At 38.0% G+C, this 23,474-nt stretch overlaps 1 protein-coding gene across 1 annotated transcript; it reads left to right on the top strand.

Annotated features, from left to right (window-relative positions):
• Window positions 1-16,317: 16,317 nt before the first annotated feature.
• Window positions 16,318-19,726, top strand: LOC105230823 (zinc finger protein 141). Its single transcript, XM_029552247.2, has 2 exons — window positions 16,318-16,686; window positions 17,363-19,726. The coding sequence occupies exons 1-2, from the start codon at window positions 16,584-16,586 to the stop codon at window positions 19,276-19,278; spliced, it is 2,019 nt and encodes a 672-aa protein (XP_029408107.2). The 5' UTR covers window positions 16,318-16,583; the 3' UTR covers window positions 19,279-19,726.
• Window positions 19,727-23,474: the final 3,748 nt, after the last annotated feature.

Raw genomic sequence — 23,474 nt, 5'->3', positions numbered from 1 at the left:
ATACACTTCGAAGGCAGCAAAGACAAATAATGCCTGCTATCATAATCAATTGTATCAACCGGCTTCTATGTCAGAACCAGAGACTTCAAAGGCAATGAGCTTTCAAAAATTTTGAGAACTCTTAATTTCATCAGGCTGAAAGCACCGTCTCCGTTGTTCTTGCCTTCGACCACTAGATCTGTGGTCAACAACTAGGAATTGTGCGGTTATGAGATTCTTTTGTTCCCGCGTAGAATGGCAAAGAAGGCTTATTAAACTTCTTCTCGTAGCAAGTTCCATATTTCTGCTATATTGGGAGTTCTGCCTGAACACTGTCGAATGGGAATACAAGTTAAAAATTTTGACGGACACAAATCTCTAAAGTATCATGAAGTAAGGCAAAGTGAAAACACCAAGATACCTTCTCATCCACTGTCCCGTTTTCACTAGAGTGAGGTAGTTCCGATGGCCAATTTCTGGCACTTCAATATTTATAAAACGCTCGTGGCATTTCATCGATACACGAGAGTCTCTTGGCAACACAAAGTCCAAGTTAGATCTCTCGCAATCTGTCGTGAAAGTCAGCCTAGTAATCAGTTTTAACTACCAAAAAGGACTACCTGTATGGCTAGCGCTTCGGAGACCAGGAAAAGTGGTCATAATTGAGGATGTAGCCATGCAAAGAAGTTCACGGAAGTGAGGAAAGTTCTCTGTGTGCCAATCACTTGAGAGTGGCCAGAAACGATCTTCCGGTCTTAGACCATGTATCCTCTTTGTAGCCAAAACCCATCCGTTTGAAGGCGAGCTAAAGTGAGAAGAAGAAATATACCCTCTTTAGGGTTACTCGCTGGTTTCGGACCCGCCACGTGAAAACCACTACCTAGAAGAACAGCCGTGGATATGTCATAATTAATTGCCAAAAACTTTATTCTGTATAGTAAGAAACTGATTCGCTAAGCTTGATTTTAGAAAACCGTGGAGCCTCCACAATTTAGTTCAGCGATCTCCATGATAAGTCGCTAAAGTTAAGACGAAATTTCGATTTGAAATAAAAGTTTGAGAAACGCTGCCCTCAAATGCCGTCCATTTACTCACGCCCCACTCACAAAGTCATTCAAATTGTATTAGAAAATCATTTACTTGATTTATGCAAAATGGATTGCTGCCAACGGTACTTCCAGTGTCGCTGCCGACCCCCCAACAAAATTGTTTTGGTGCGGAACACACAATTTAAGGCTTTCGGCCGACAACACGAGTAGCATGAGCACTTGAGGTAAATACTTTAAAGTACAAAATAAGCTGCAAGGCACACGTATTGACGCCACACTTGCCACATCCGAAAGCAAAGCATTGCATTCGCAGCTAATTCCGAAATGCTAATGTACAACGGTACATTGCTGTTGTTGTTGCGTATTTTTGTAACACTACGTGTATGACGAGCTATTGTGGCAACTTGTTGTGATTGTTGCTGTTGCTTTTGTTAAGTTCCGATGTTATTTTGGTTGGTGTCTCTGTTGTTTTGAAGTTTTGTCACGTTCACGGGCAAATGTTTTAATGATCATGAACAGATCGATAGATAAACAAATGGAAAAGGCAGCGCTGAAGGCGGGGGAGGAGCGTGGTAGTGCGGCAGCGCTTTGTTGCATGGTGCAGGGTAGACGCATAGCTGCGCGCTGGAGCTGGACAACTTCCATCAGTTGCACTTTAAGTTGATGGCACATAAGAAGATGTTGCTTGTTGTTGGTGATTTTGAAAATTGTTGTTGTTGTTTTTGATATTGTTGTTGTTGTTGTTTTCATTACCTTGGCTGCTGTTTGCTTATTTTCATTGCTGCGGTGCCGCCCGTTGCCGCTGTGTATTGTTTTCAATTTTTGTGGGTGGCTGTCAGCCGCGCTAATCGTACTTGCAACATGCTATCGCTGGGTATATTTAGCGCACGCGTCAACACAAATCTATAGTACAGCGCGTCAGCAGGTAGAATTATAGCCGAGCTGCTGGACAGGCGCGTGCAACAGCGTAGATTGTTAAGTTGTCATTGAGGCGCTCATGCATGGCGAGGGTGGCAATGCTGGCCCCCCTTAAGTGCGCGACACTCACCATATACGAGGTGAATTTGTGAGTGTATGTGTGCATTAAAGCCCATCTACGAGTACTTGTATGCATTTCTAAATAAGGTGTCTATGGCGTAAGATTAATTGAAGACTCGTCAGCGTGCCATTAATCTTGCTTAGGATGAGCAAAAACAAAAAAATTATATATAAAAAACAACAACAATCAATAGAAATTACTTTTTTTTTACACTTTGTCGCTTTCTCTAAACTGTTTGCTTGCCTTTTTAAGTTCCGTCGCTTAATTTGTTGTTGTTTCGGTGGGGCAGCCTGCGCTTGGCATTGGCCCTGGGCGGGGCGCAAATGTCTATATTAGTATATATAAACATATATATATGTATAACTTGCTAAAAATATTCAAATGTGCGCATATGCACAAAAGCGCTTTGTTGTTGGTGCGTGCCACTCGGCTTTCTGCCGCGCTTTATTTTGAAAATATTTTTTTAGTTTAGTTTTTCAAGTGTGCCACACAAAGCCAAAATATATACTTTCGTCAATTACATGTTTTTCTCACAGCATCTGTTGCATTACGTCAACTGATGGCGTTTTTTGCTGTGAGGGGGAACCTGTGCGCTTTCCACCTTCTTTGTCCGCGTTCTTGCCACTAATTGCCTTTTTCGTCTTTGCTTTGAGCGCGCGCCTCACATTTGCTGCTTGGTGTTGAAAAATTTTACGATTTTTTAAATGTCATTTTCATTTAGGCGCTCACTAACACTTACACGCACACTCGTCAAAACATTATCGCTCCCCCCAAGGCTTAAGGCTTTAGCTTGTCGCTTTTTCATCTCACTTTTAGTCTCTAATTTGTGTTGCGCTTTGGAAGCTGCAATTTTTTATTCTAAATCACATGTGTCACGTTGATTAAAATACGCTCTCAAGTGCTGAAACTTATTTATTTTCTTCCTTGAGTTGCCTTTAACTTTGTCAAACGGAGTCGTTTGTGTGGCACATTTAGGTTGATATTTTGATAGGTTGATGCTGAGTTGTACCTGCGCTGGGGAAACGTTCTCGAAGATGGATTGATGTGGCGCCAACTAATTTTATGTCTCAAGGGTTTTTGATTCTTTTTATTTCGAATCGAAAATCGAAGTATAAGTGGAAATGTTTTTTGCTTAGTGTGAGTTCTAAAATACCTTAATCGTTTATGATCTGTTTTTTACTACAGAACTATTTATTTAGTAATGTAGTCATTTTTATCTAAATTTTTATATTTAAAAAAGGGTAACGGATCATTTATACCGAAGAGTGGAGATTTCTTGAAGAACACTCGTGTTACAGGGCACAAAATATATAATACGAAAATCATTCAATTTCCTTAGTTTATATTCTTAACAGGAAAAAATTAAGATTTATTTTACGTTTTCATCTCGATTTGGATCTTACGAAAAGATCAAGAGAAGGGAAATATTGCTTTCGATGAAAGAACGAGATCTAATGTGCTATAACTTTAGTCTAACAAAAGTTAAAATGGTCAAAATGAAAAAAACTAAGATAATAATGCTGCTATAACCCGCACAGAAACCTGTCAGAAACTACTTTTGCATTAATAAATTCAATCTTTAACAACCCAAGTAGTGAAAATTTGCGGGAAAATCATAAGTTAATATCCTCTGAGTGCTTAATCATATAAGAAAAGTTAGAAATGTAAAGGTAGACGAGTTTTCCAAAGTTATTCTTTTTCTAAATCATTCTGCTTTTTCAAGGGTTTCTTGAAGCAATAAATCCGAGAGAATCTGCTCAAGTCTAAAAACACCAACAACTAAGGGCATACCTAAACAGTACTTTGGAGTAGTGCTGACGGCGCACAGACCGAAAAGCTTTTACTTTTGTGGAGACTTCTCAGGATCCGCCTGTAAATAACTTTAAGTCTATTACTAAAAATTTAGTCGGAATACCGCGAAAAGTCAGTTTTCATCTCAAGATTTTCTACGGATACGAGTACTACAGTTGATGACATAAAGTTTTGTGTTTCGTCAAAATTAAAAACGGTCCAAATCCAGTCCGTCCAGTCTGTAGTCCATCTCTGGAGGAGGATAATCGCAGGGTATTATTATTAGTATTATTATCACAAAGCACCTACCTCTATAATCACATCTTCAGAAATTTGTTAAAGATATGCTGAAACATAACCTTCACAAACGCTCAACGGCGATTGTGATAAGATAGCCTCCATGGTTAGCAGAGTATGAAAAAACAGAAATTTTTTTAAATTCGCTGAGTTGCTGGATAACCTTTTAGGAGCACAGTGGGTCTAATGACGACTTAATTCTGACCACCTGTGGTCTAGCGCTCCTGCACTTTAATTTTCAACAAACAAAATAATCGTTAATTTCATGAAGATCTTTGAAAATTCAGTGACAGAGAACCAAAACTAGGATAATATAACTATGAAACTCTATATTTCATTATAATCTTGAAAAAGTGCGCTGGTTTATAAAACTTCGCAGAATTTTTCTAACAAAATGTTGGTATATAATGCTTTCATCAATGCGATCATCCGTACTGCTAAAGAACTAAACTTAAGAGTACGTCGACCAATATGGCTGCTAAGAATTGAGCGTTTTGCTTCTATATTTGATGAAGATATTATTTTGGCTTGCCTATATCGGTTCCATATCTAATTTACTTGTTTTTAGAACAATAGTTTTGAAGTTTGGGTATACGTTAGCAAACCAGCAATTTAGTTGTGCTGCTCAGTTAGTTTTTTCAAATTCAGGTTTAAGAAATTGTGACCGGGGGAGTCGCATATCTAAAACTTTGTCCTACACTAAAATACATACATATGTATAATGTCATAAAGCCGTAATACTTGTATACCACATTTATAAGGATATTGAAACAGATGTGCTTTTATTCAAGATTTGTTATACCTCTAAAAAGAATATGCTGAATAGACTCTTCTACAGGGTATTCCACAATATTTGTGCACACTAACATTTCTATAATTTTTTGACATATTCTACGTCCAAGTTTTTAGGTCATCCAAAATAAATGAGGCAAAAAAATTGCTTTCAGCTATTGTGGGTGCTTTCAGCTGCTATTTACTCCACTGTCTCAGAAATACTGAGGTCAGAATCAGATTCTCGTTGAGAATGATGAAATCTTAGGTATCGTGTATATTTTCAGCTTTCGGCCAAATGATGTTGATTGTTTTCCTAATGACTTTGTATAGGAAATCTCATGGAAATGGGTCCAGGTTGAACAAAATGAATGCTTTCATTAATAAATTTTGCTGTATACAGAGCTTATCGATAAGAAAAGTGATCAGAATTCCCTTCAACCTCTCTAGTTTTGCCTCTAGTAATATATTTTTCAGGTCTATAAAGAAACAATATGCCTTTTCTTGCAACGAAATGCCAAAAGCTGACTGAAAATACAGATAAGTATTATCTGCATCCCATCTTGTCTAAAATAAGTAAACAGCTGCGAAAATTCAGTTTCCAAATTTGAGTCAAAATTGTACAAAATTTATTTGTTTCCAATATAGGTCATCTAAGATTCAGCAGTTGCAATAAACCACACTAGACCTTTCTTTACAAGACGTTAAGATTTTCAACAGCTGACCTGGACTGAGCATATATCCTATTCGCTATAGTGGCTGCTGCCATTATCTCTTCCACAAATCACTTCAAACCAACGAAAAACGGTAAAGAATGAGAGCAAACCACCCAAATGTGAACGATTTCCCAACAATTAACGAAATTAGACAATCTACGCATCGCATTAATGTCATTGGGAAATAATATGAAAACTGTTGAAAAGCTCATCGCGGTCGGCGCCTGCGCAAACGACCGAGGAATATGCGAGAACGATAAGCGAAGGCAAAGAAAAAGATCTCAAAGATTTATTCAAAACCTAAACAAAAGCAATAAATTGTTGGAGGATTATTGAATCGATTTCGAACACATAAGTAAAATGCATAAAGATCTGTAGGTGTGTGTGTGTAACTGGTCGAATTGTCAACGAGAAAAATAATTACAAAGGAATGTAGGTGAGAAGCGTAAATGTTACACAACGGACTCCACAACAAAGCTGACAATCAAAATAAGATCTGGGTATTATTGGCGCCTGATACACAATGCCACACGGATGAGCGCAATATACATACATACCATATATATACCTGCATATGTGCAACACAGGACTGCGAGTCAAAATAAAGGAAACTTGTAAAGCAAAGCAGTGGAAAAAATGCAGCCAAGCGCAACAGAATGACAGCAGCAGCGGCAGCATAAGCCAGCATCTGCCTATAACTGCGCATGCGCCACACATTGTATCATCTATGTATACTCGTATATGTGCTGGTGTGTGGCATGTTTGATTACCAGGTCACTAAGCATGCAGCAAGATCTTCTAAAGCGGGGTAGCCGCAGTCGCAGCCACACCAAAGCCAGAGATGTGTCGCTTTGCTGTAATGCAACTAATGCGGCAGGCAGCCACAACAACCAGTCAGCTTGCCAGCCAGCCGTGGAGGCAGCTTGCAACGTAGTGGCATGTGGCAGCACAAATCAGTGCTCGGCGCTGCTGCATAAGTCATATGGTAATTTGATATTCTTATCACCGACTTAACGGTTATTGCTTGCTGTTCTATAACAACAACAATCCGAGCAACAACAACAACAATGACCAACATTGTCCAGCAGCGATAAAAAACTGTAACATTGTAATGGACAGGGAACACACAGCCCGCCAGCAGCCAGCCAGCCGCACAACTAAGAATTCTCTTGCCTTCGTATTTGTCGCTCGTTTGTTGCCATTAGCACCGCGCAGCCGCGCCGTGTTTGTGGTGGCATGAAACGTTAGCCAAACTAATTTGGTATGCACACCGTTGGTGTTTATTAGTATGTGTTTACCTGGCTGCCTCGCTAATAATTCAATTTAATTTGTTTTATCGACAGTTTAAGCTGCCGTTAGTTGCCGTTACGACATCTTGTTCTTCAACTGCAACATCTAACTCAGCTTCACCTTCAGCGTTTACATCGCAACCTTCGTCAAAGCTACAGTTTAACAGCACAACCGCGACTTGCCTCGGCTACCAGGGTTCAGTCATCTGGTATGTTTTTGTTGTTGCACTATATGGTTGTAGTTGTTTTTGGAGATTTCCATTGACTTTGACTTATGCAGCCACAAATTGGTCATAATGAGGCAATATGAAAAAAGGCGTTTCATTAGCCACACAGTGACAATAAATTAAATTAGTCGCCGTCAATGCTGTCAACGGGGCAGCCACTGTCGGCAGCTTCAGCTTCCATATTCTGTGCCATGCTAGCGCAGTAGCTGGAGCTTAGCAGTGGCCTGAGAAGCGCTCGAATGCGGTCTATTGATCACTAATTAAAATACGATTTAGTCTCTATTTGGTTGGCGCGAGATATTAATCTTTGTTTGGAGCATCTTCAGCGACCGAAGCCACACACAGGCCACCAAGCAGAAACGGGGACCACACGTACAAAGCGTTGGAAAAAATGAATTGTTTAGTTGACCGCATAAAGTAGCGCGTTTAAGATTGTAATTTGTGTTGAAATGTTAATATGTGTATCCCGAAATTTCGGGATTTCACTTAAATGTTTTCGGGATATGAAAGAATATTTTTTATCATAATATAATTGTGGTTTATAGCGAAATATCGATACTAGTATTTTAGCTGTATCGGAATATCGGGATTGCACTTTAGCGGTTTCGGGATTGGAAAGAATATTCAAAACCGAATTTGGTTGGTGCTGTGGTGGTGATTTATATCGAAGTATCGACATTAGTACTAAGGAAGTACCGAAGTTTCGGGATTTTATTTTAGCGTTTTCGGGATTTGAAAGAAAAATCAAATAGGAATTTCTATTGTAATAAATTTTAAATTTATATCGAAGTATCGATATTAGCATTTTGGGAGTACCGAAATTTCGGCACTTCACTTTCGCGGTTTCGGGATTTGAAAGAAAAATCAAATCGGAATTTTTTTTATAAAAATTTTTAGATTTACATCGAAGTATTAAAACTAGTACCGAAATTTCGGGATTTCACTTTAACGGTTTCGGGATTTGAAAAAAGAGGCGTATATCTAATTTTGATTTGTATATGATTGCAGTTTTGTTTTCTTTTTCTAAAAATAAGCATGAGCTTGTGTCGTCATATCAATAAGAGTATTTAAAGTATAAAGTAAAGTAATCGGGATTTCGTTTCCTAGTTTCCATATTGGAATAAAATGGCGAACACCGCGTTTTATTTAAAATAAGTTGTAGCTTGTATCGAAAAACCGACATTAGTATTTATTTTAAATGCCAAATTTTCGGGACTTCGCATTGGAGTTTCGGGATTTCAAAGAAAATTTGTTAGTTTTAATAAAATTGCAGCTTTACTTTTAAAATGCAGATAAGGGAAAAATTGTATAAATATGAATATTCAAAATAAACCGAAATTTCGGGATTTTGTATTGGAATTTCCTGATTTGAAAGTATGTACTCAGAGTTTTATTTGAATACTTTACATACAGTATATTTCAAAATGTACGATTGATAAAGTGATCCCGACTTTTTTTAATGTATATCGTCACCTGAAATGCAAAATAACGTATCATCAAAAAAATCGAAATTGAGTGTCTTATTGATTACGCTTCACTACTTCAAATTATATACATAATATTGCATATGTTCAACATTTTCTGGTTCTGCGGTCATATATAAACCAGTCTTAACCAATATTAATATTTTGTTTCACTCAGGTTCGATTTTATTTCGTGTTTCATTCATGCGACTGTAAATTTCTGAAAATGTTGTTACGTTATTTTGCATTTCAGGTGACGATATGTATATATATGTATGTTCACAAATTCGCAATTTCGGTATCGGGTTTCATCGACCGATTTTTATATTTTCTTAGTTTCAAATAGATTTTTCTATAATCGCTTATTTGAACGTAGTTACATCAACAACATACAATCCCGAAATTTCGGTATTCACATCTTTAGCATTAGTTTATAATTTTCTCATACTTTTTACAACAACATAGCAAATGAAATAAATACTCGTAGGAGCTTCTGCTAGCTACTTATAAATTCATATCGCCAAGTTTTGTCGCTCATAATTTAGTTTCAATTTAATTTCCTATATATGTTTCTATATACATACATACATACTATATCTATAGTTACTCATATGTGTGTATATTTTCAAAGATATCTACGTATGAATCATGATAATGAATTGTTTATTGGTGTTTTGGGTTTCATGAGAAAAATCGAATTAAAATGGTTTATGAGTTGTCTATGGTTAGTTTGTACCACCGTCCACGTTTTGATGAAGAAGAGCATGGAGTAACAAAAAAAAAAAAACAACAACAAAAATAATAATTTGTCATAAATATGTGAGAGAAACTATTAAGTAATACTAATATGAAAATTATGCATTCAATGCCAAAAACTCCTGTCAATATTGATAATAAATATATTGTGAATCATGAGATTAAAGCAATGACCAATGCACTTGTGAAAAAATTTTTTTGTATATATAATGTGTCCGATTTCGAGGTTCCCTACTTTTTTAAAGAAAAAGCACAGAAACTTCCTATTTACTGGGGAATGTTTATTATCATTCGAAAAAATATTATTTGGCATTTACTTTTGAAGACTATCACTTTCAAATATTAGCTGCGGATACGTCTCAGATGCTCCATCCGCTGAGTCCAATTCTCAAAGCCTCATTCGATCATTTCGACGGATAACTGGCGAATGACTAGCATTATATTTTGCTCTATGACCTGAATCGAAGCGGGATAGTAGACTTTAGACTTTAAATATCCCCACAAGAAATAGTATTATATTGGTGGACAATCGACGAGTCTAATACGTGAAATTATCTGCTCACCGAAGTAAAGATTTGACTTTGAATCAGTTACGACTGAAATTTTTATTTTTTTTTAATAATTATTTGGTTAACTGGGTGGCCAATCACTTTCAATATTTTTTCTTGCATAAATTTATGGAATTTGTTTGCTCACATTTTCTCTTCCTCTTCTTAGCTTGATTCCGGCAAGTTCAAGGTAATTCCCGAATTTTGAACACAAAGTCAGCACTTATGCTTTCTTATCGTTCAACAGCAAGTGTCGCAAGTTTTTTGACGCGAAATCAATAAAGTTTAAGCTCAAGTTAAACAGCGTTTTTCTGAAGTTATTTTCATTTATGTAAACACATATGAATCGAACCGAACTGCATGCAGTTTAATGAAACCGAAACAAGGTTCAAAGGCTGCAAGATAAGATTAAATTTGAACATAAATTATGAGCAAATATTGCAGTTCATATCTTGCAATATTCGCGTCGAATCAAGTCATAAATGAGTCAGTGGTTCGATTGTGTTTGCAAAGTGAGACTTTTAGTACAAAAAAGGGAAAAAGTGCAACAGTTATTGATTATTTTTAATAATTCGGATAATTTGAAGGGTCTTTGAAGCTTTCGGCGCCTGTTATGGTGAATCTACAGTAGCTAAAAAGCATGGAAATAAAGTTTGGGAAACCATGAATGCTTCCGCTCTTTAATCGAAACTTTTACTGCAATGCCTGAAGAACTCAGAGTTCTTTAGTTGAGAGTGAGTTTAAGGTTGTTTCTGCCGCTAACATCGACTGCAATTTATCGTATATTGATCTTCATACCCTGAAGAGGATCTATTAAGGTTGCCAGGAGGCTTGTAAACCCCAGATTGAGACCTATCCGTCTATCGGCTGCACATACGCAACTAGTCCCTCAGTTTTTGAAATAGCAATCTGAAATTTTGCCATGTTATTTCATTTTCCAGAAGTGGTTCATATGTAGAAACAACCGATATTGGATAACTATAGGAAATAGCTGCCTTACAAAGTAATCGATTCAACTGAAGTCCACATAATCCGTTCCCACAAAACTTGGGTCTACGTAACCACAACGGTCTCGGAGTTTTTCCGGTCAGGGACTGGATACGAGCGCTAGGAAAAAATGTCACGAAAAGCCTTTATATGAGCTCAGCTCTTTGGCTTGTGACATTAAGTATGTGCTAGCGGCACAGTCAATGAGTAAGTGTAGCCAACTGCTCATAATTATACCGATCAAGAGATCACTATACTAATCGATAAAAGAGAAACCATTATTTATTACAATACAAAAATTCATACAAATCACACGAGACATTATTATTTATGGACAAAAGTGCGTGTAATTTCTGTAACTCCCTTGCCATCGCGACAAATAGAAGTGCTTGACAGCAGAAGCACACCTGCGCTTTATTTTCGAAAACGTTTTTGGCACGTTAAAAAGTACTTAGCGCTACAAAATATCCTTAGAGAAATGTGAAAAGAAAATCAAAAATCGTAAACAACAAAGCCAGCAAACAACAACCACCCCGCTGAGGAGTTGCAAGGAGTTTCGGGCGCACCGGTTACTTGATTTGGCGCGAAAAAATCACTGTAACGGCCAACATTATGAATACTACCGATCAGTTACTTTCATTCATGCCGCACAAACACACATATTACGTTTGCCTTTTGCGGCGCTTGGGTGACTGCGAAATTTCTTTAAGGTTTCTCAAACACACGTGGACGCGCCGTCCTTTGTGAGCGCAGCAAAACGAGCTCGAGAGCCAAGTCGTCGTCGTGGTGGTGGTGTTTGTGAGACTCACTTGAGGTGGTGCAGCAGCAATTCGCTGGTGGCTGTCTGCCGCTTAATGATCATTATGTGTGCGCGACTTATGCGTCTTGGTACGTGCTAAGAAGGCAACAGATGCAGCTGAAGAAATTTTCAATATAAAATGTAGCATGGCAGATCCTTTGAAATGCGGCATAGAAATTGTAAAAGAAAAAGGAAAGTTAATGCATAGCAAATGTATGCGTGTGTGTGTGTGTGTATTTGCCTATAAGGGTTGCAAAACAATCACAGCTTGCCGATCAAAATCAAAATCCGGCTGGCGAAAGGGGATGATGACGGCGGAATGCCACAGCGCGTTGCAATATTGCAAGCTGCAGTCTCGCTCTGCGAAAGGTGGTGGCATGCATGTCCTGTGCCAGTTTGGCAGTTTGCTAGTGTGGCATGCCTGCAGCCGCCCAAATTGAGCGCCAGGTACTTTTGCAAGGACCTTCCGTCGTACTTTTGCTCGGCGCCAGGTAAAATGCGTAGGGTCTCGTGGATGGTGAATCAAAGGCGCGTTATGTGCTGAATTTGTTTGCGATGTGTGTGTGTGTGTGTGCGTGTGTGAAAAATTCAATTTAACCGACAGCGCAGGCGCATTGAGCTACTCGCCTCACTTTTGGGGTGGCAGCTGACTGTTTACATATTTTATGAAAAATTTCAAAACATTCTTGTGATATGCGAGCGTACAGCGGTGTGTTAGTATGCGTTGGAAATATTTCTTGTTTTTGTTTTTGATTTTTTTTGGCTGTGGCATGTTTGCGCACCTTGACATTGTCAAATTGTAGGTAATTTCTTGAATTTGTTATTTTTTGTAACTGCCGCTTGTTTATACTCAGCGATGTGTTGATTATTCGCATTGTATTTTATGAGTTTTGCATCTTTTGCTTGAAGAGCGGAAAGTGGTGATCTTGTCTCGTGCTAAAATCATATTTGCAGCTGCAATTTCTTTTTTGCGGGGGACACTGTGAGGCGGTGCACTTAACGACGGTTTCATTTGACACGCTTTAATTGATTGCAGGATTGGTGTCGATTGTATAGATTTGGAATAAAGGACTTTTTGCAATTGATTAATACCAACAAGAGATTTTTTTGAGTGAATTTACTTATTATGGTAATACATACGTATATAAAAAGTATAAGAAAATTACAAAAATAAAAAAAAAATACTTCTTGCAAAATTGTTTTCTCAAAAAGAAATACACCGATCCTTTGAAGCAGAAAAATAATATTTAAATGAAAAATAATTGATTATTTATGCTGTAGAGTGCAGGATCTTGCTTTAAACCAAACAGTTATGTAAAATAAATTTAAAGAAACCTACTTAAACCTGTCTGCTGGAACAATATTTTAATACTGCTCATTTCCAAATTTTCACATCTGTACCCTTTTTAATATGACTTCAAAGCACTGCCTTCAAAATATATCAATAAAATTAAACTGATAAGGCCATTTAGTATCAGATTTTTTTATAATACAATATATCTGTAACGAATATTATTTATACCTTGATCAGGGTATATTAAGCTTGCCACGATGTTTATAACACCCTGAATCAAACTTGAGAGAACCTACATATAGAATATATAACTAAATGATCAGCATGATGGACTGAGTAGATTAAGCCATGTTCCTTTGTCTGTATATACGCGAACTAGTCTCTTAGTTTTTGAGATCGATGAAATTTTACACACGTTCCTTTCTCTTTAGGAAGATACTTATTTGTCGCAACCCCAGATATCTCACCAATATATTGTTTAGTTGTCATACAAACTGAACGATCGGAAGCAAGTGCTTGTATAGAAAACTTTTTCATATATTGAGATATCTTCAAGGCAACAGTGTAATATGCACACAAATTGTTCAGATCGCATTACCATACCATATAGCTGCCATACACAGTTATCGATAAAATCGAGTTATTGTAAGGATTTTTGATTAAGGGTCTTATAGCTTCGGTGCAATCGAAATAAACGTTGTTTCTTGGTTTTTAGTAGATATTACTTTTCCTCTTAGCGCTTTCAACCAGACCAGCAGGAGAGTATGAGGATTCCAAATTTATTATTTAACTACAGGCTGAAAAGTACGGAACATGGAAGTAAATTCGGAACCTAAATTAACTTTGAAATATTTTTTTGATAAGACATCGTATAACTTTCGACGAAACAGGAGATGTAGTCGAAATTGACTTTAGCCGCATCAACATATTTGTGTTCGGCTCTAAGTTTGTCGATTTATGAGGCTCTTTATGATCAATTTGATATGAGTTCTAGTACCACAACGGCCCGACTAAAAGCAGTCCACGTAAGATCTCTGTTAGAATCGACTTTTTAATCTAACCTTTACTCAGTGCCATCGCATATGGTTTAGGCGAGTACCTTACGATGTATTTAGGTGCAATAATTTTGTAAAAATATTTCTTCGAGAATTATAATCATATCTTTGAAATTTTAAAATTAATCTTATATTGTCTTGCATACTGTTTTTATACACCAGTATATATGTATTTATATATATTGTACTAAAAAGTGAACTCAATCCCCAAAAATCAATGAGAAGCATAAAAACTCAGTTCAAACTTTTCATAGTTACGGGAATATCTTAGTTCTCAAAATAAGTAATTCAATGAGTACCGAAGAGAAAACATACTTTCAAAGTATAATATGTAATATTTATGCTCCTCTTAATAGCATTCAAACTGTTCTGTCAAAAGTAGTAAAATATTGCTGTAATAGACCTATACATATAGATACGAGTATGTAAAGTAATATCCTATTTTTAGACGGCATTTTTAAGACAGATCTAATATTTCAATTTATTTAAAATACTATTTTTTCAATATTAAAAATTTAGTATAATTTGTCGAGCAGGATTTTATACTTATTAACTTAAGTGAACTAAATTTCTGGCACCAAGCATATCAAACGTGAAGTGAATCAGTAGATCTTGTCAAATGAAATAAATACATAAATATGAAGAAGTATTCAATCGCAGCCAAAATTCCTATAAACACACAGATATACATATAACTATCTCTTTACTATATACAACGTTATTATATACATATCTATCGTATTTGAGTATGCGCAAAAGCATATAAAGCTCTCTTTTGGCCGGTGACCGATATGTAATCTTTCCAATAGAGCTCTTAGCTAACTGTAACTTTCCAGTAGAGCAGAGGTACAATGAAAACGAAACGATTTGAGAACTTAACAAAGAGCGCCAACAAATACATATGCCCCAATGAAGAGCGCCAACAACTAAATGGAGCATATAGATCAAGCACATAGCTACACTGAACAACAGTGTACGCAAAGTGAGCTCTTCGCTTTTATATCATAAAAACAACAGAGAGTACCTCAGCTTGAAAGTGTAGGCTGAGCACTCACCTGTACGCCACAAACAACGCTGAGCAAGCGCGCTTCAAGCCAGGTGTAGAGCGCAAAGCTCACAGCATAATAATCAAAAGTATATAAGCAGCGAAGAGCGCCAACTCCACCCATAAGTGAGCATAATAAGATGTGAGTACAAGCGTTGAAGTATAAATACAACAAAAAAGCGCTAGCGATCAAGAGCATGTTTTGAAACAGAGACACTGCCATGCAGCTGCTCACGGCGATCACCGGCCAACGCGTAGCACTATGCTGAGTGTTAGCGTCCGGTGATCGTGATGCGTGAGTGTGCTGTGCTAAAAAACAACAATGACAATAAGAAATCACGGCAAATACAAGTAAATTGACAAAAGCACCGCTACTAGCGGTGACGCTGTTGAAGCCACGACAATCATTGGACGCCGTCGTTGTGTGAGCGATCGCTGCACGAAATTACAGAGCGCAACGATCGCTAATACGCTTGCTTATCGACTTTTGCGCCTACTTTGCGTTGTGTTGTTGTGCTTTCCTTGCACGCCACTGCCCCAGCCGCACCAGCCTACCTACTTAATGTAGTCCGCATATGCATCTGTCTGTCTGTCTGGCTGCGCGAATGCGCCTCAAAATGTACCGTAGTTAGTATGTGTATTTATAATCAATGTGGCATGTCGTGGCGCATGTGGCACGTGCTGTAAATTCAGCATCCACTCACGCATACACATCACAAGCCGAGGCGCACATCTGTTCGGCACTGCGTCGCTGGTGGATGCTGTGTACGCTATTGTTGATGGTGGTTATTGTTGATAGTGTGCGGCTGCTGGCTGACTCAGATGGCGATCGTGCGCCTTGATGATCATTAACACATATCGGCAGTTGTAGTCTATAAACATAATGATCTTGTTGTAGACCTGAGTTAGTGGTTGATTTTAGGATATTGAAAAGATTCCCTTTCTTCCCCTTGCTGTTGCCAGTCGCATGGGGATCAACGGACGATCGGAAGTAGGTACCGCGCTGCAGATATACATACATATGTGTGTATGTGGTGGCTTACAAATATCCCTGTAGTACGTGCTATGCCGAGAGGGGTGAATTCGCTGGTGGTGGCGATCATACCGCACCAGATTGCTTGCCCTTACCCAGGGGGTTGGTTATTTCAAATATTTCTATGCGTCTGACATTGACTTGGTATAAAACTTAAAGTGATCGTGTTCCATTGCATCATTCGTAAACGAAACTGCAGACGTGAAACGTGCGACGTGACGTGCGGATGGTACAGCGAAAAATTAGTGTTTATTTCCAAAAAATTATACATAAAACTATATACGAATTGAAAGTGAGTTGTGAAATAGTGATGTCTGAGATGCTTGAGTGATTTGTTAGAAGCGCAAATTGTTGAAAATTTTATTGAAAACGCAAACCAAAATATTTATGTTAAGTTCCTGGTGAACAAAAGTGCTCTGTGATTTATGCCTTTACAACAGTTGTGATGGATAAAGTGAACTATAGCAAATGTCCGCTCAAGAAGCGTCCCATAATGATGCTGGCGCAGGAGGAGCAGCAACCAGAACAGATGGACTGCTTGGATCAAGGTGAGTACCTTTCAAATATAGATTAATTATATGACTTTTCAAACAACTTAAGCAGATTACAGCATTCGAGTTGCACTTTCTATAACTCTGACGCAGAGCTTTCAATATTTTAGTTTTAAAACTTTAAGGGGTTGCTCGAAAAAGTATATAAAATTGATTTTTAGAGAAATTAAAACTCAACTAAAATTTTATTCAAGCCACAAAGCTCAACGGTAACTAAAAATTTTTTGACACAGAGTATTAAGACTAATTAAATTTCAATGCTGACAGTAAACTAATTTTTTAATTAAAAATTTTTAAGATTAGTTAAGCCATTCGACTAAGAACTAATAACATTAATCAAGACCATTATTTATTTTGAGATTTAGTCAAGGTAATTTTTTTTACGATTTTTAAGATTAGTTAAGTCAATCGATTAAAAACTAATCACATTAATCTAAACTATTAAAGTTAGTAGTCTTTTCGACTTAGTCAAAGTAATTATGTTGATGAAATTGATATTAAAAATCAAAGATTTATTATAAGACTAAAACAAGTCAGTCTCCAGCATTGTGACTAAAAGCGGATTAATTAAAAACTAATCATTATAAGTCAACAAAGTTTAAATTGACTGCATTTATCAACTAAATTTCGATTAATTGTATGAAGTTTAATCAAAAACTTTCTTGCTTTCCAGACGAAGGGCCCGTGGATCTCAGTCTTGCCGCAGGCGCAGCGCCTGTACACCAACCAGCCTCATCACCGCCACCAGCTCCAGCGCCTGCGTCCTCCACCTACACTGCGTCCTATCAATTTGGACAAGACAACCCCGAACAGCGTACAGCGTTACCCACACCGCCGCCATCAGAGAAGTCTGTCGGTGTTTTCACACAAAATAAAGAGGACCTGGCGCGACGCATTTGGGAGGAAACGCGTGAGATCGCGCGTGCCTTTCCCGATGTCTTCACGCGTGAGGAGATTGCACGCAGTTTGGCGCGCTTGGGTTATGGCGATTTTCCGCTGCCACCCGAGGATGAAGTGTGCGGTAAGGAGGAAGCTGAGACGAGACCAGAGCCACAACGTCAGCAGCAGTATGAGGGCATAACACCCCCGCCACCAACGGTGAATGTGGAATTTGCGGCGCGTGAAATCAAGCAGGAGATAATTGAAGTTGATAATTATGTGCCGACAGCGGGACTTAGAAATTACAATAACAATTTGTTGAAAAGCATTGCTGAGTATGAAGACTGCGTACAACCGCAAGCTTATGGCACCCAACAGCAGCAACTTCAGCTCATGCCAGCGCCACCACAGTCCTTGCAGCAGGCGACACAATCAGAGAACTGTTACTATCACGCCGAGCGGCGCGATTATGAGCCACAGGATTTGAGTGTAAGGAGTGATTTGCCGGCGCGGCGCGTGCTTGGTGAGAATATCAATCTGCACAATGTTGCACGTGCGCTGCTAAGCATGCAGCAAATGGGCGCTAATAACAATAACAATAATGTAGCGCATGCACCCGCTATGCATGAGGAGCGCCGCACAGCCGATTCACCAAATGGGAACACTCTGAAGATCAAGACCAACAACGATCTCTACTACCAGTGCCAGCAATGCAACAAATGCTACTCCACCTACGCCGGCCTGGTGAAGCATCAGCAAACGCACGCGTACGAGAGCACCGAATACAAGATCATACGCAGCGTGAATAACGCTGAAGCGCCAGGCGCGCTCGAAGCAGCTGGCGAGTTCTCCAGCGATAAGGCCGCAGCGCTTATACATTCCTCTAGCATTGCATCTGCGCAGTCGGCGCAAAAGCCTGTTGGTGTGCCGCGCTACCATTGCAAGGATTGCGGCAAGTCATACTCCACTTACTCGGGCCTGAGCAAGCATCAGCAGTTTCATTGTCCCGCCGCCGAGGGCAATCAAGTGAAAAAGGTTTTCAATTGCAAGAACTGCGATAAGACCTACGTCTCACTGGGCGCACTCAAAATGCACATACGCACACACACGCTACCCTGCAAATGCCCCATCTGCGGCAAAGCCTTCTCACGTCCCTGGCTGTTGCAGGGCCACATACGCACACACACCGGCGAAAAGCCCTTCAGCTGCCAGCACTGCAATCGCGCCTTTGCCGATCGCTCGAATTTGCGCGCACACATGCAAACCCACTCGGATGTAAAGAAGTATTCGTGCCCCTCGTGTACGAAGTCATTCTCGCGCATCTCTTTGCTGGGTAAGCACTTGCAGGGCGGCTGCCAACAGTCGCCGCACTCAGCATCGCCAACATCGTCCACCGAGAATTTGGCAGCATACGCCGCGTCGGCTACATCAGCTGCGCTCAACAGCGAGGGTGGCTTCAGCCAGCAGCAGCTGCAACAGCATATGCAACGGCTGCAACAGGGCGCCTACAATGATGAGAATATGCCAGCCGAACGCCAGCAGCCGTCCGCATACTATTACGCCGATAGCTTGGGCAGCAGTGGTGACGATCAGGAGGAGCTGGAGGAAATGCATTACAGCAGCACTACGCCACCGCTAACTGCACAGCCAGCGCAAGCGCAACAACAGCCATCAATGACGCTAATGGCGGCACACGGCGGTGAATACTGAGTGGTGAGATGGTGTTGTATGTTCGTGTAGCCGAGAAGTCTATTTAGGTATTGAAAAGGATACTCATAATTTAGTTTTTAGTTTTTAGGCTGTAGTCTTTAAGGTTCCAAGCAGGTTAGGAACTCAGGTATTAGTATTTAAGTTTGTGGGGAATACCAAAAAATATGCAACAGTGCCAAAAATTAGCGGTAGGGTATGACAGGGTCGCATGTTAGTGTGGGTAATGGGTTGTGACAGTCAATTAGGTAGGCATTTATTTATTTATTGCTAATATTATAACTTATTTATTCAATTATTTATTTTATTAACGAATATAATTTAATTTATTTATTTAAAATAATTTATTTATTGTATTTATTTATTTGGCATTTATGCGACATTAAAGCACATTTGCGACTTTTAGCGGTATTTATAATCTCAACCATATCATTTTTTAGAAAACATATGAAACATAAAAATTCGAAATTAAATAAAAAATTAAAATTTTTCAAAATTAAAATAAATAATTACAACCAAAAATATTTTCTACCAAAAATAATAAAAAAGTATATATTTATATAATTTATTTAATTAGTTAATGCATAAAAAATATTATGTAACTAATTTATTTATTTATTCTATGATAATTTAATTTATTTTTAACTTAATTTTTAATTTAAATAATTAATTTATTTATTTTATTTTAAGGCAACTAAAATTGCTCGCTTAAAAAACGGGCATTCCTTCAGTCAGTTGTCTAGTCAGCCACTTAGATATAATTTAGATCCTATATTTTAATTTATTAGTATAAGAATGTTTATTTAAAATTATTTTTTTGGTATATGTGGGTATTCGACCTTAACGTACTTACCAGTAAGTATGCAAAAATTGACAAACGAACAAACAGTGAATTCATTAGTGTCATATAATAAGTCCAAAGCTGAGGATAGCTATGGCAGTTAGTAAGATATTATTAGGATAAATAAAAAAAAAATCATTAAAAGACTTAAAATCAAAAAAATAAATAAAAATAAAAAATAAACAAATTGAAGTTCCATTGCCAAAATATATTTAAGATTTCAAAAACAAGTATACAAAACAAAAAGAAGTAAAATTAAAAATTACAAAAATATTTAGAGTTAAATAAAAAACAGAAAAAAGTTACTTTCGTTCTATTAGTGAAAATTAATTTTCATTGAAGTGCTAAAAAAATATAAAATGTTCATTTAATATTTTTATACTTAGAATAACAGCAGCTTGAATGGAATTTTATTTAATTTCACTAAATATGACATATATTGTTTGTTGTTGTTATATATTATATATTTGTTGTTATATCTACTCCTAATTTTATATACAAACACCTTTAATATATAATATTATAAATATATATTATAAACCTATATAAAAATATTCGCATAAAAATATATTTTTATGTTACGAAACATATTATTTATAGTTACATATCAAAACAAAAAATATATATTGTACTGTATCGCATTAATGCATAATTTATCGAAATGTATGTATGAAAATTAAATAAGAACACTTACTTCACGCCTTCAAAGTTCTATAGACTTAAGTAAATGCTGTAAATCTCGCCTTAGCAAGATGCTGTCCAAAATAATAAATAATATACTTATAATAAATATTACAGTAATATTAAATAATCATCGAATAAAGAAATATAAAAAAATACAGTTATATGAGCGTTTTTAATAGGGATCCTATTGTCCCATATTCTATTCTTTTGTCGTCTTTTCATTACAATATCAACAACATTAAAATTTCATGATTTGTGCGAAGAAGATTTGTTGATCGAACAATGTCAAGATTGGTTTGGAAATTTCGATTTGGCAATTTCGATATTAAGGATACACCACGTCCTGGAAGGACTCTTGAAGACGATGTTTATTAAATAAAGTCGTTGGTCAATGTAAATTTTCGAGTAAATATTCCGAAGATTGAATATAATGAAACGTCTAAGACAAATTTCGAAACTTGTCATGTGGGCTCCTCATGTTTTTAAAGAGTTAATGCTTCATAGCAATAATGGCTGTGATTTCGTTATCCAACATCAAAAAGATTATTTATTTTTTAAACACATTGTTACTGGCGACGAAAAGTGGGCAGTTTAGAAGAAAAAGGATAAACCTGCTGCTAACCATTTTGTAGGCCGATAGTTCCAAAAAAAAGGTCTGTTTGGTGGAATTTTAGACGAGATTACGGGAAACGCCGTCGCCAAAAGCTTTTCCAGCTTGAATGAGAACTGCTGCCACACTGAAGTCATGACATAAACAAACAATTGGGGCTGTGCTTTGCCTGCAAGGTTCAAAAATTGTAACATTGGTGAATTAATTTCTTGCCCGAAAGATGGCGAATGGAATATACATATAACTTTATAAAATATTTTATGATTCCATCGCCATGACCGCTTTTTAGTGAAGTTTTCAAGCGTAATGAAGCTCAAAAATTGGTCACAAAGCCAGGATTGATGCCTCTAAAGGTTATGCTGAGTGTTTGTGGGATTAGAAAGGAATCATTCACTACGAACTGACTCAGCTGGTTGGTTGAACGACTGATTCTACATTTTACTGTCAACAACTGATGAGATTGAAGCAAGATATCGAAAAAACGGCCGGAACTGATCAACAGAAACGGGTTCGTTTTCCATCAGGACAACGCTAGAGCAAACACATCTTTGATGATTCAGCAAAACTGTGAGAGCGAGCTTGGAAAGTTTTGCTGCGTCCACCATATAACCCTGACCTTGCATCTCAGATTACCATTTGTTTCGGTCAATGCAGAACTCCCTCAATGGAGTAAGTCTGTGAAAATTACTTTTCGCATTTTTTCGCCGAGTAACCAGAAAAGTTTTACCCTGATGGAATAACGTCTCTAGCGGGAAAATGTTAAAAAGTGGCAGACCAAAATGGTACATATTTGGTTCAATAAAGTTCATATAAAGTAAATAAAAAAATAAGCTGAAGTTTGATTAGAAATACGAAACGACTTTTTCGACTACCCAATATCTACATATGTATTTACTCACAAAATCCGCATTGTTTCTTCATCATTACAACAGTAGAATTATCAACGCTCAATTCATTACAGACTTAGCTTTGTGCCGTTGCTCAAGCGCAAGCTCACCAACACTTATGGTTTGGGTGTCTGTCGTGTGCTGCTTAAATAAAAATAGAAATATTGCGCTAAAAGCAATCAACACAATTCTCAAAGACTATCTACCAATGTTGACTATGTTTTTAATCGAAATTAATTGCAAGAATAATCATTATTATTATTTAGTATATCGCATTTGTGGTTGGAGCATATCGCACGGTTGTTATTATTATTGTCGTTGGATTTATCGACGACTCGTGTGCCGGCGGCAGACAATATGCCGAAACATGCTAAAGCACACGGCAGCAACAAAAAACGACTGATCAGAAATCTGAAAAACCTGAAAGCAAAAGCGCGCGCACACACGCACACTCACACACACGTGCGCCAAGCGGCAATGGACAGACGGAGAAACACGGACAGACGTGCGACTGCGCGGTGTGCGACATTGTTTTGGCAGTGCAGCTGCAAGATTTGCACACCAAACGAATGCAAAGCCAAGCGGCAAGCAGACAGCCAAAACAATATTTAAACGCCGATAGTGGCAGTTGTGGCTGCAACAACAACAACAACAACAGGCGACTGCAAGCCGCGTAGACGTAATAGCAATAGCAACAACCAGCAGTGGCGTATTAATATATAGTTGCATACGCGAAGTAAGTAATAAACAAGCAGCAGTGGCAGCGTCGGCAGCAAATTGGCGTTGCGGCAGCGCGCGCGGGTGGGCGCTGGCAAGCGAGCGCGGCTGCGCGTTGTACAGCATGTGCGCGTACATATGTACTTGCTGTACATGTATATATGTAGGTATTTGGGTGAGCGTTTTAGCCGGTCGCCGCGTGCAACTTGCGCCACACTCACAACACGGCACATGCGCATGCGCGCAAAAAAGCTCAACGCGATGAATCATCGCCTGCCTAGACTGCGCTTAGCCATAGCAAGCATAACAAGAAACACAACTGCAAGATTAGAGCAAACAAATAATGCGAGCGGTGTCGAGAAAATACGTAATCGGAAATTGGTGCATTTGGCGTTGCCAAAATAAAGCGTTTAATTTAGCGGTACAATTTGGTAAATAGTTCACTGGAGTTTTTGGGGAA

Source organism: Bactrocera dorsalis, chromosome 1, assembly GCF_023373825.1.
Source record: "Bactrocera dorsalis isolate Fly_Bdor chromosome 1, ASM2337382v1, whole genome shotgun sequence".
Lineage (NCBI taxonomy): Eukaryota > Metazoa > Arthropoda > Insecta > Diptera > Tephritidae > Bactrocera > Bactrocera dorsalis.
This window is presented reverse-complemented; position numbering and strand designations above follow the sequence as displayed.

Excerpts from the sequence above, each read along its gene's own strand:
- LOC105230823 (XM_029552247.2), top strand. The coding sequence starts at position 16,584 with ATGGATAAAGTGAACTATAGCAAATGTCCGCTCAAGAAGCGTCCCATA. Across the intron at positions 16,687-17,362 it reads GATGGACTGCTTGGATCAAG|ACGAAGGGCCCGTGGATCTC; the intron begins GTGAGTACCTTT and ends CTTGCTTTCCAG.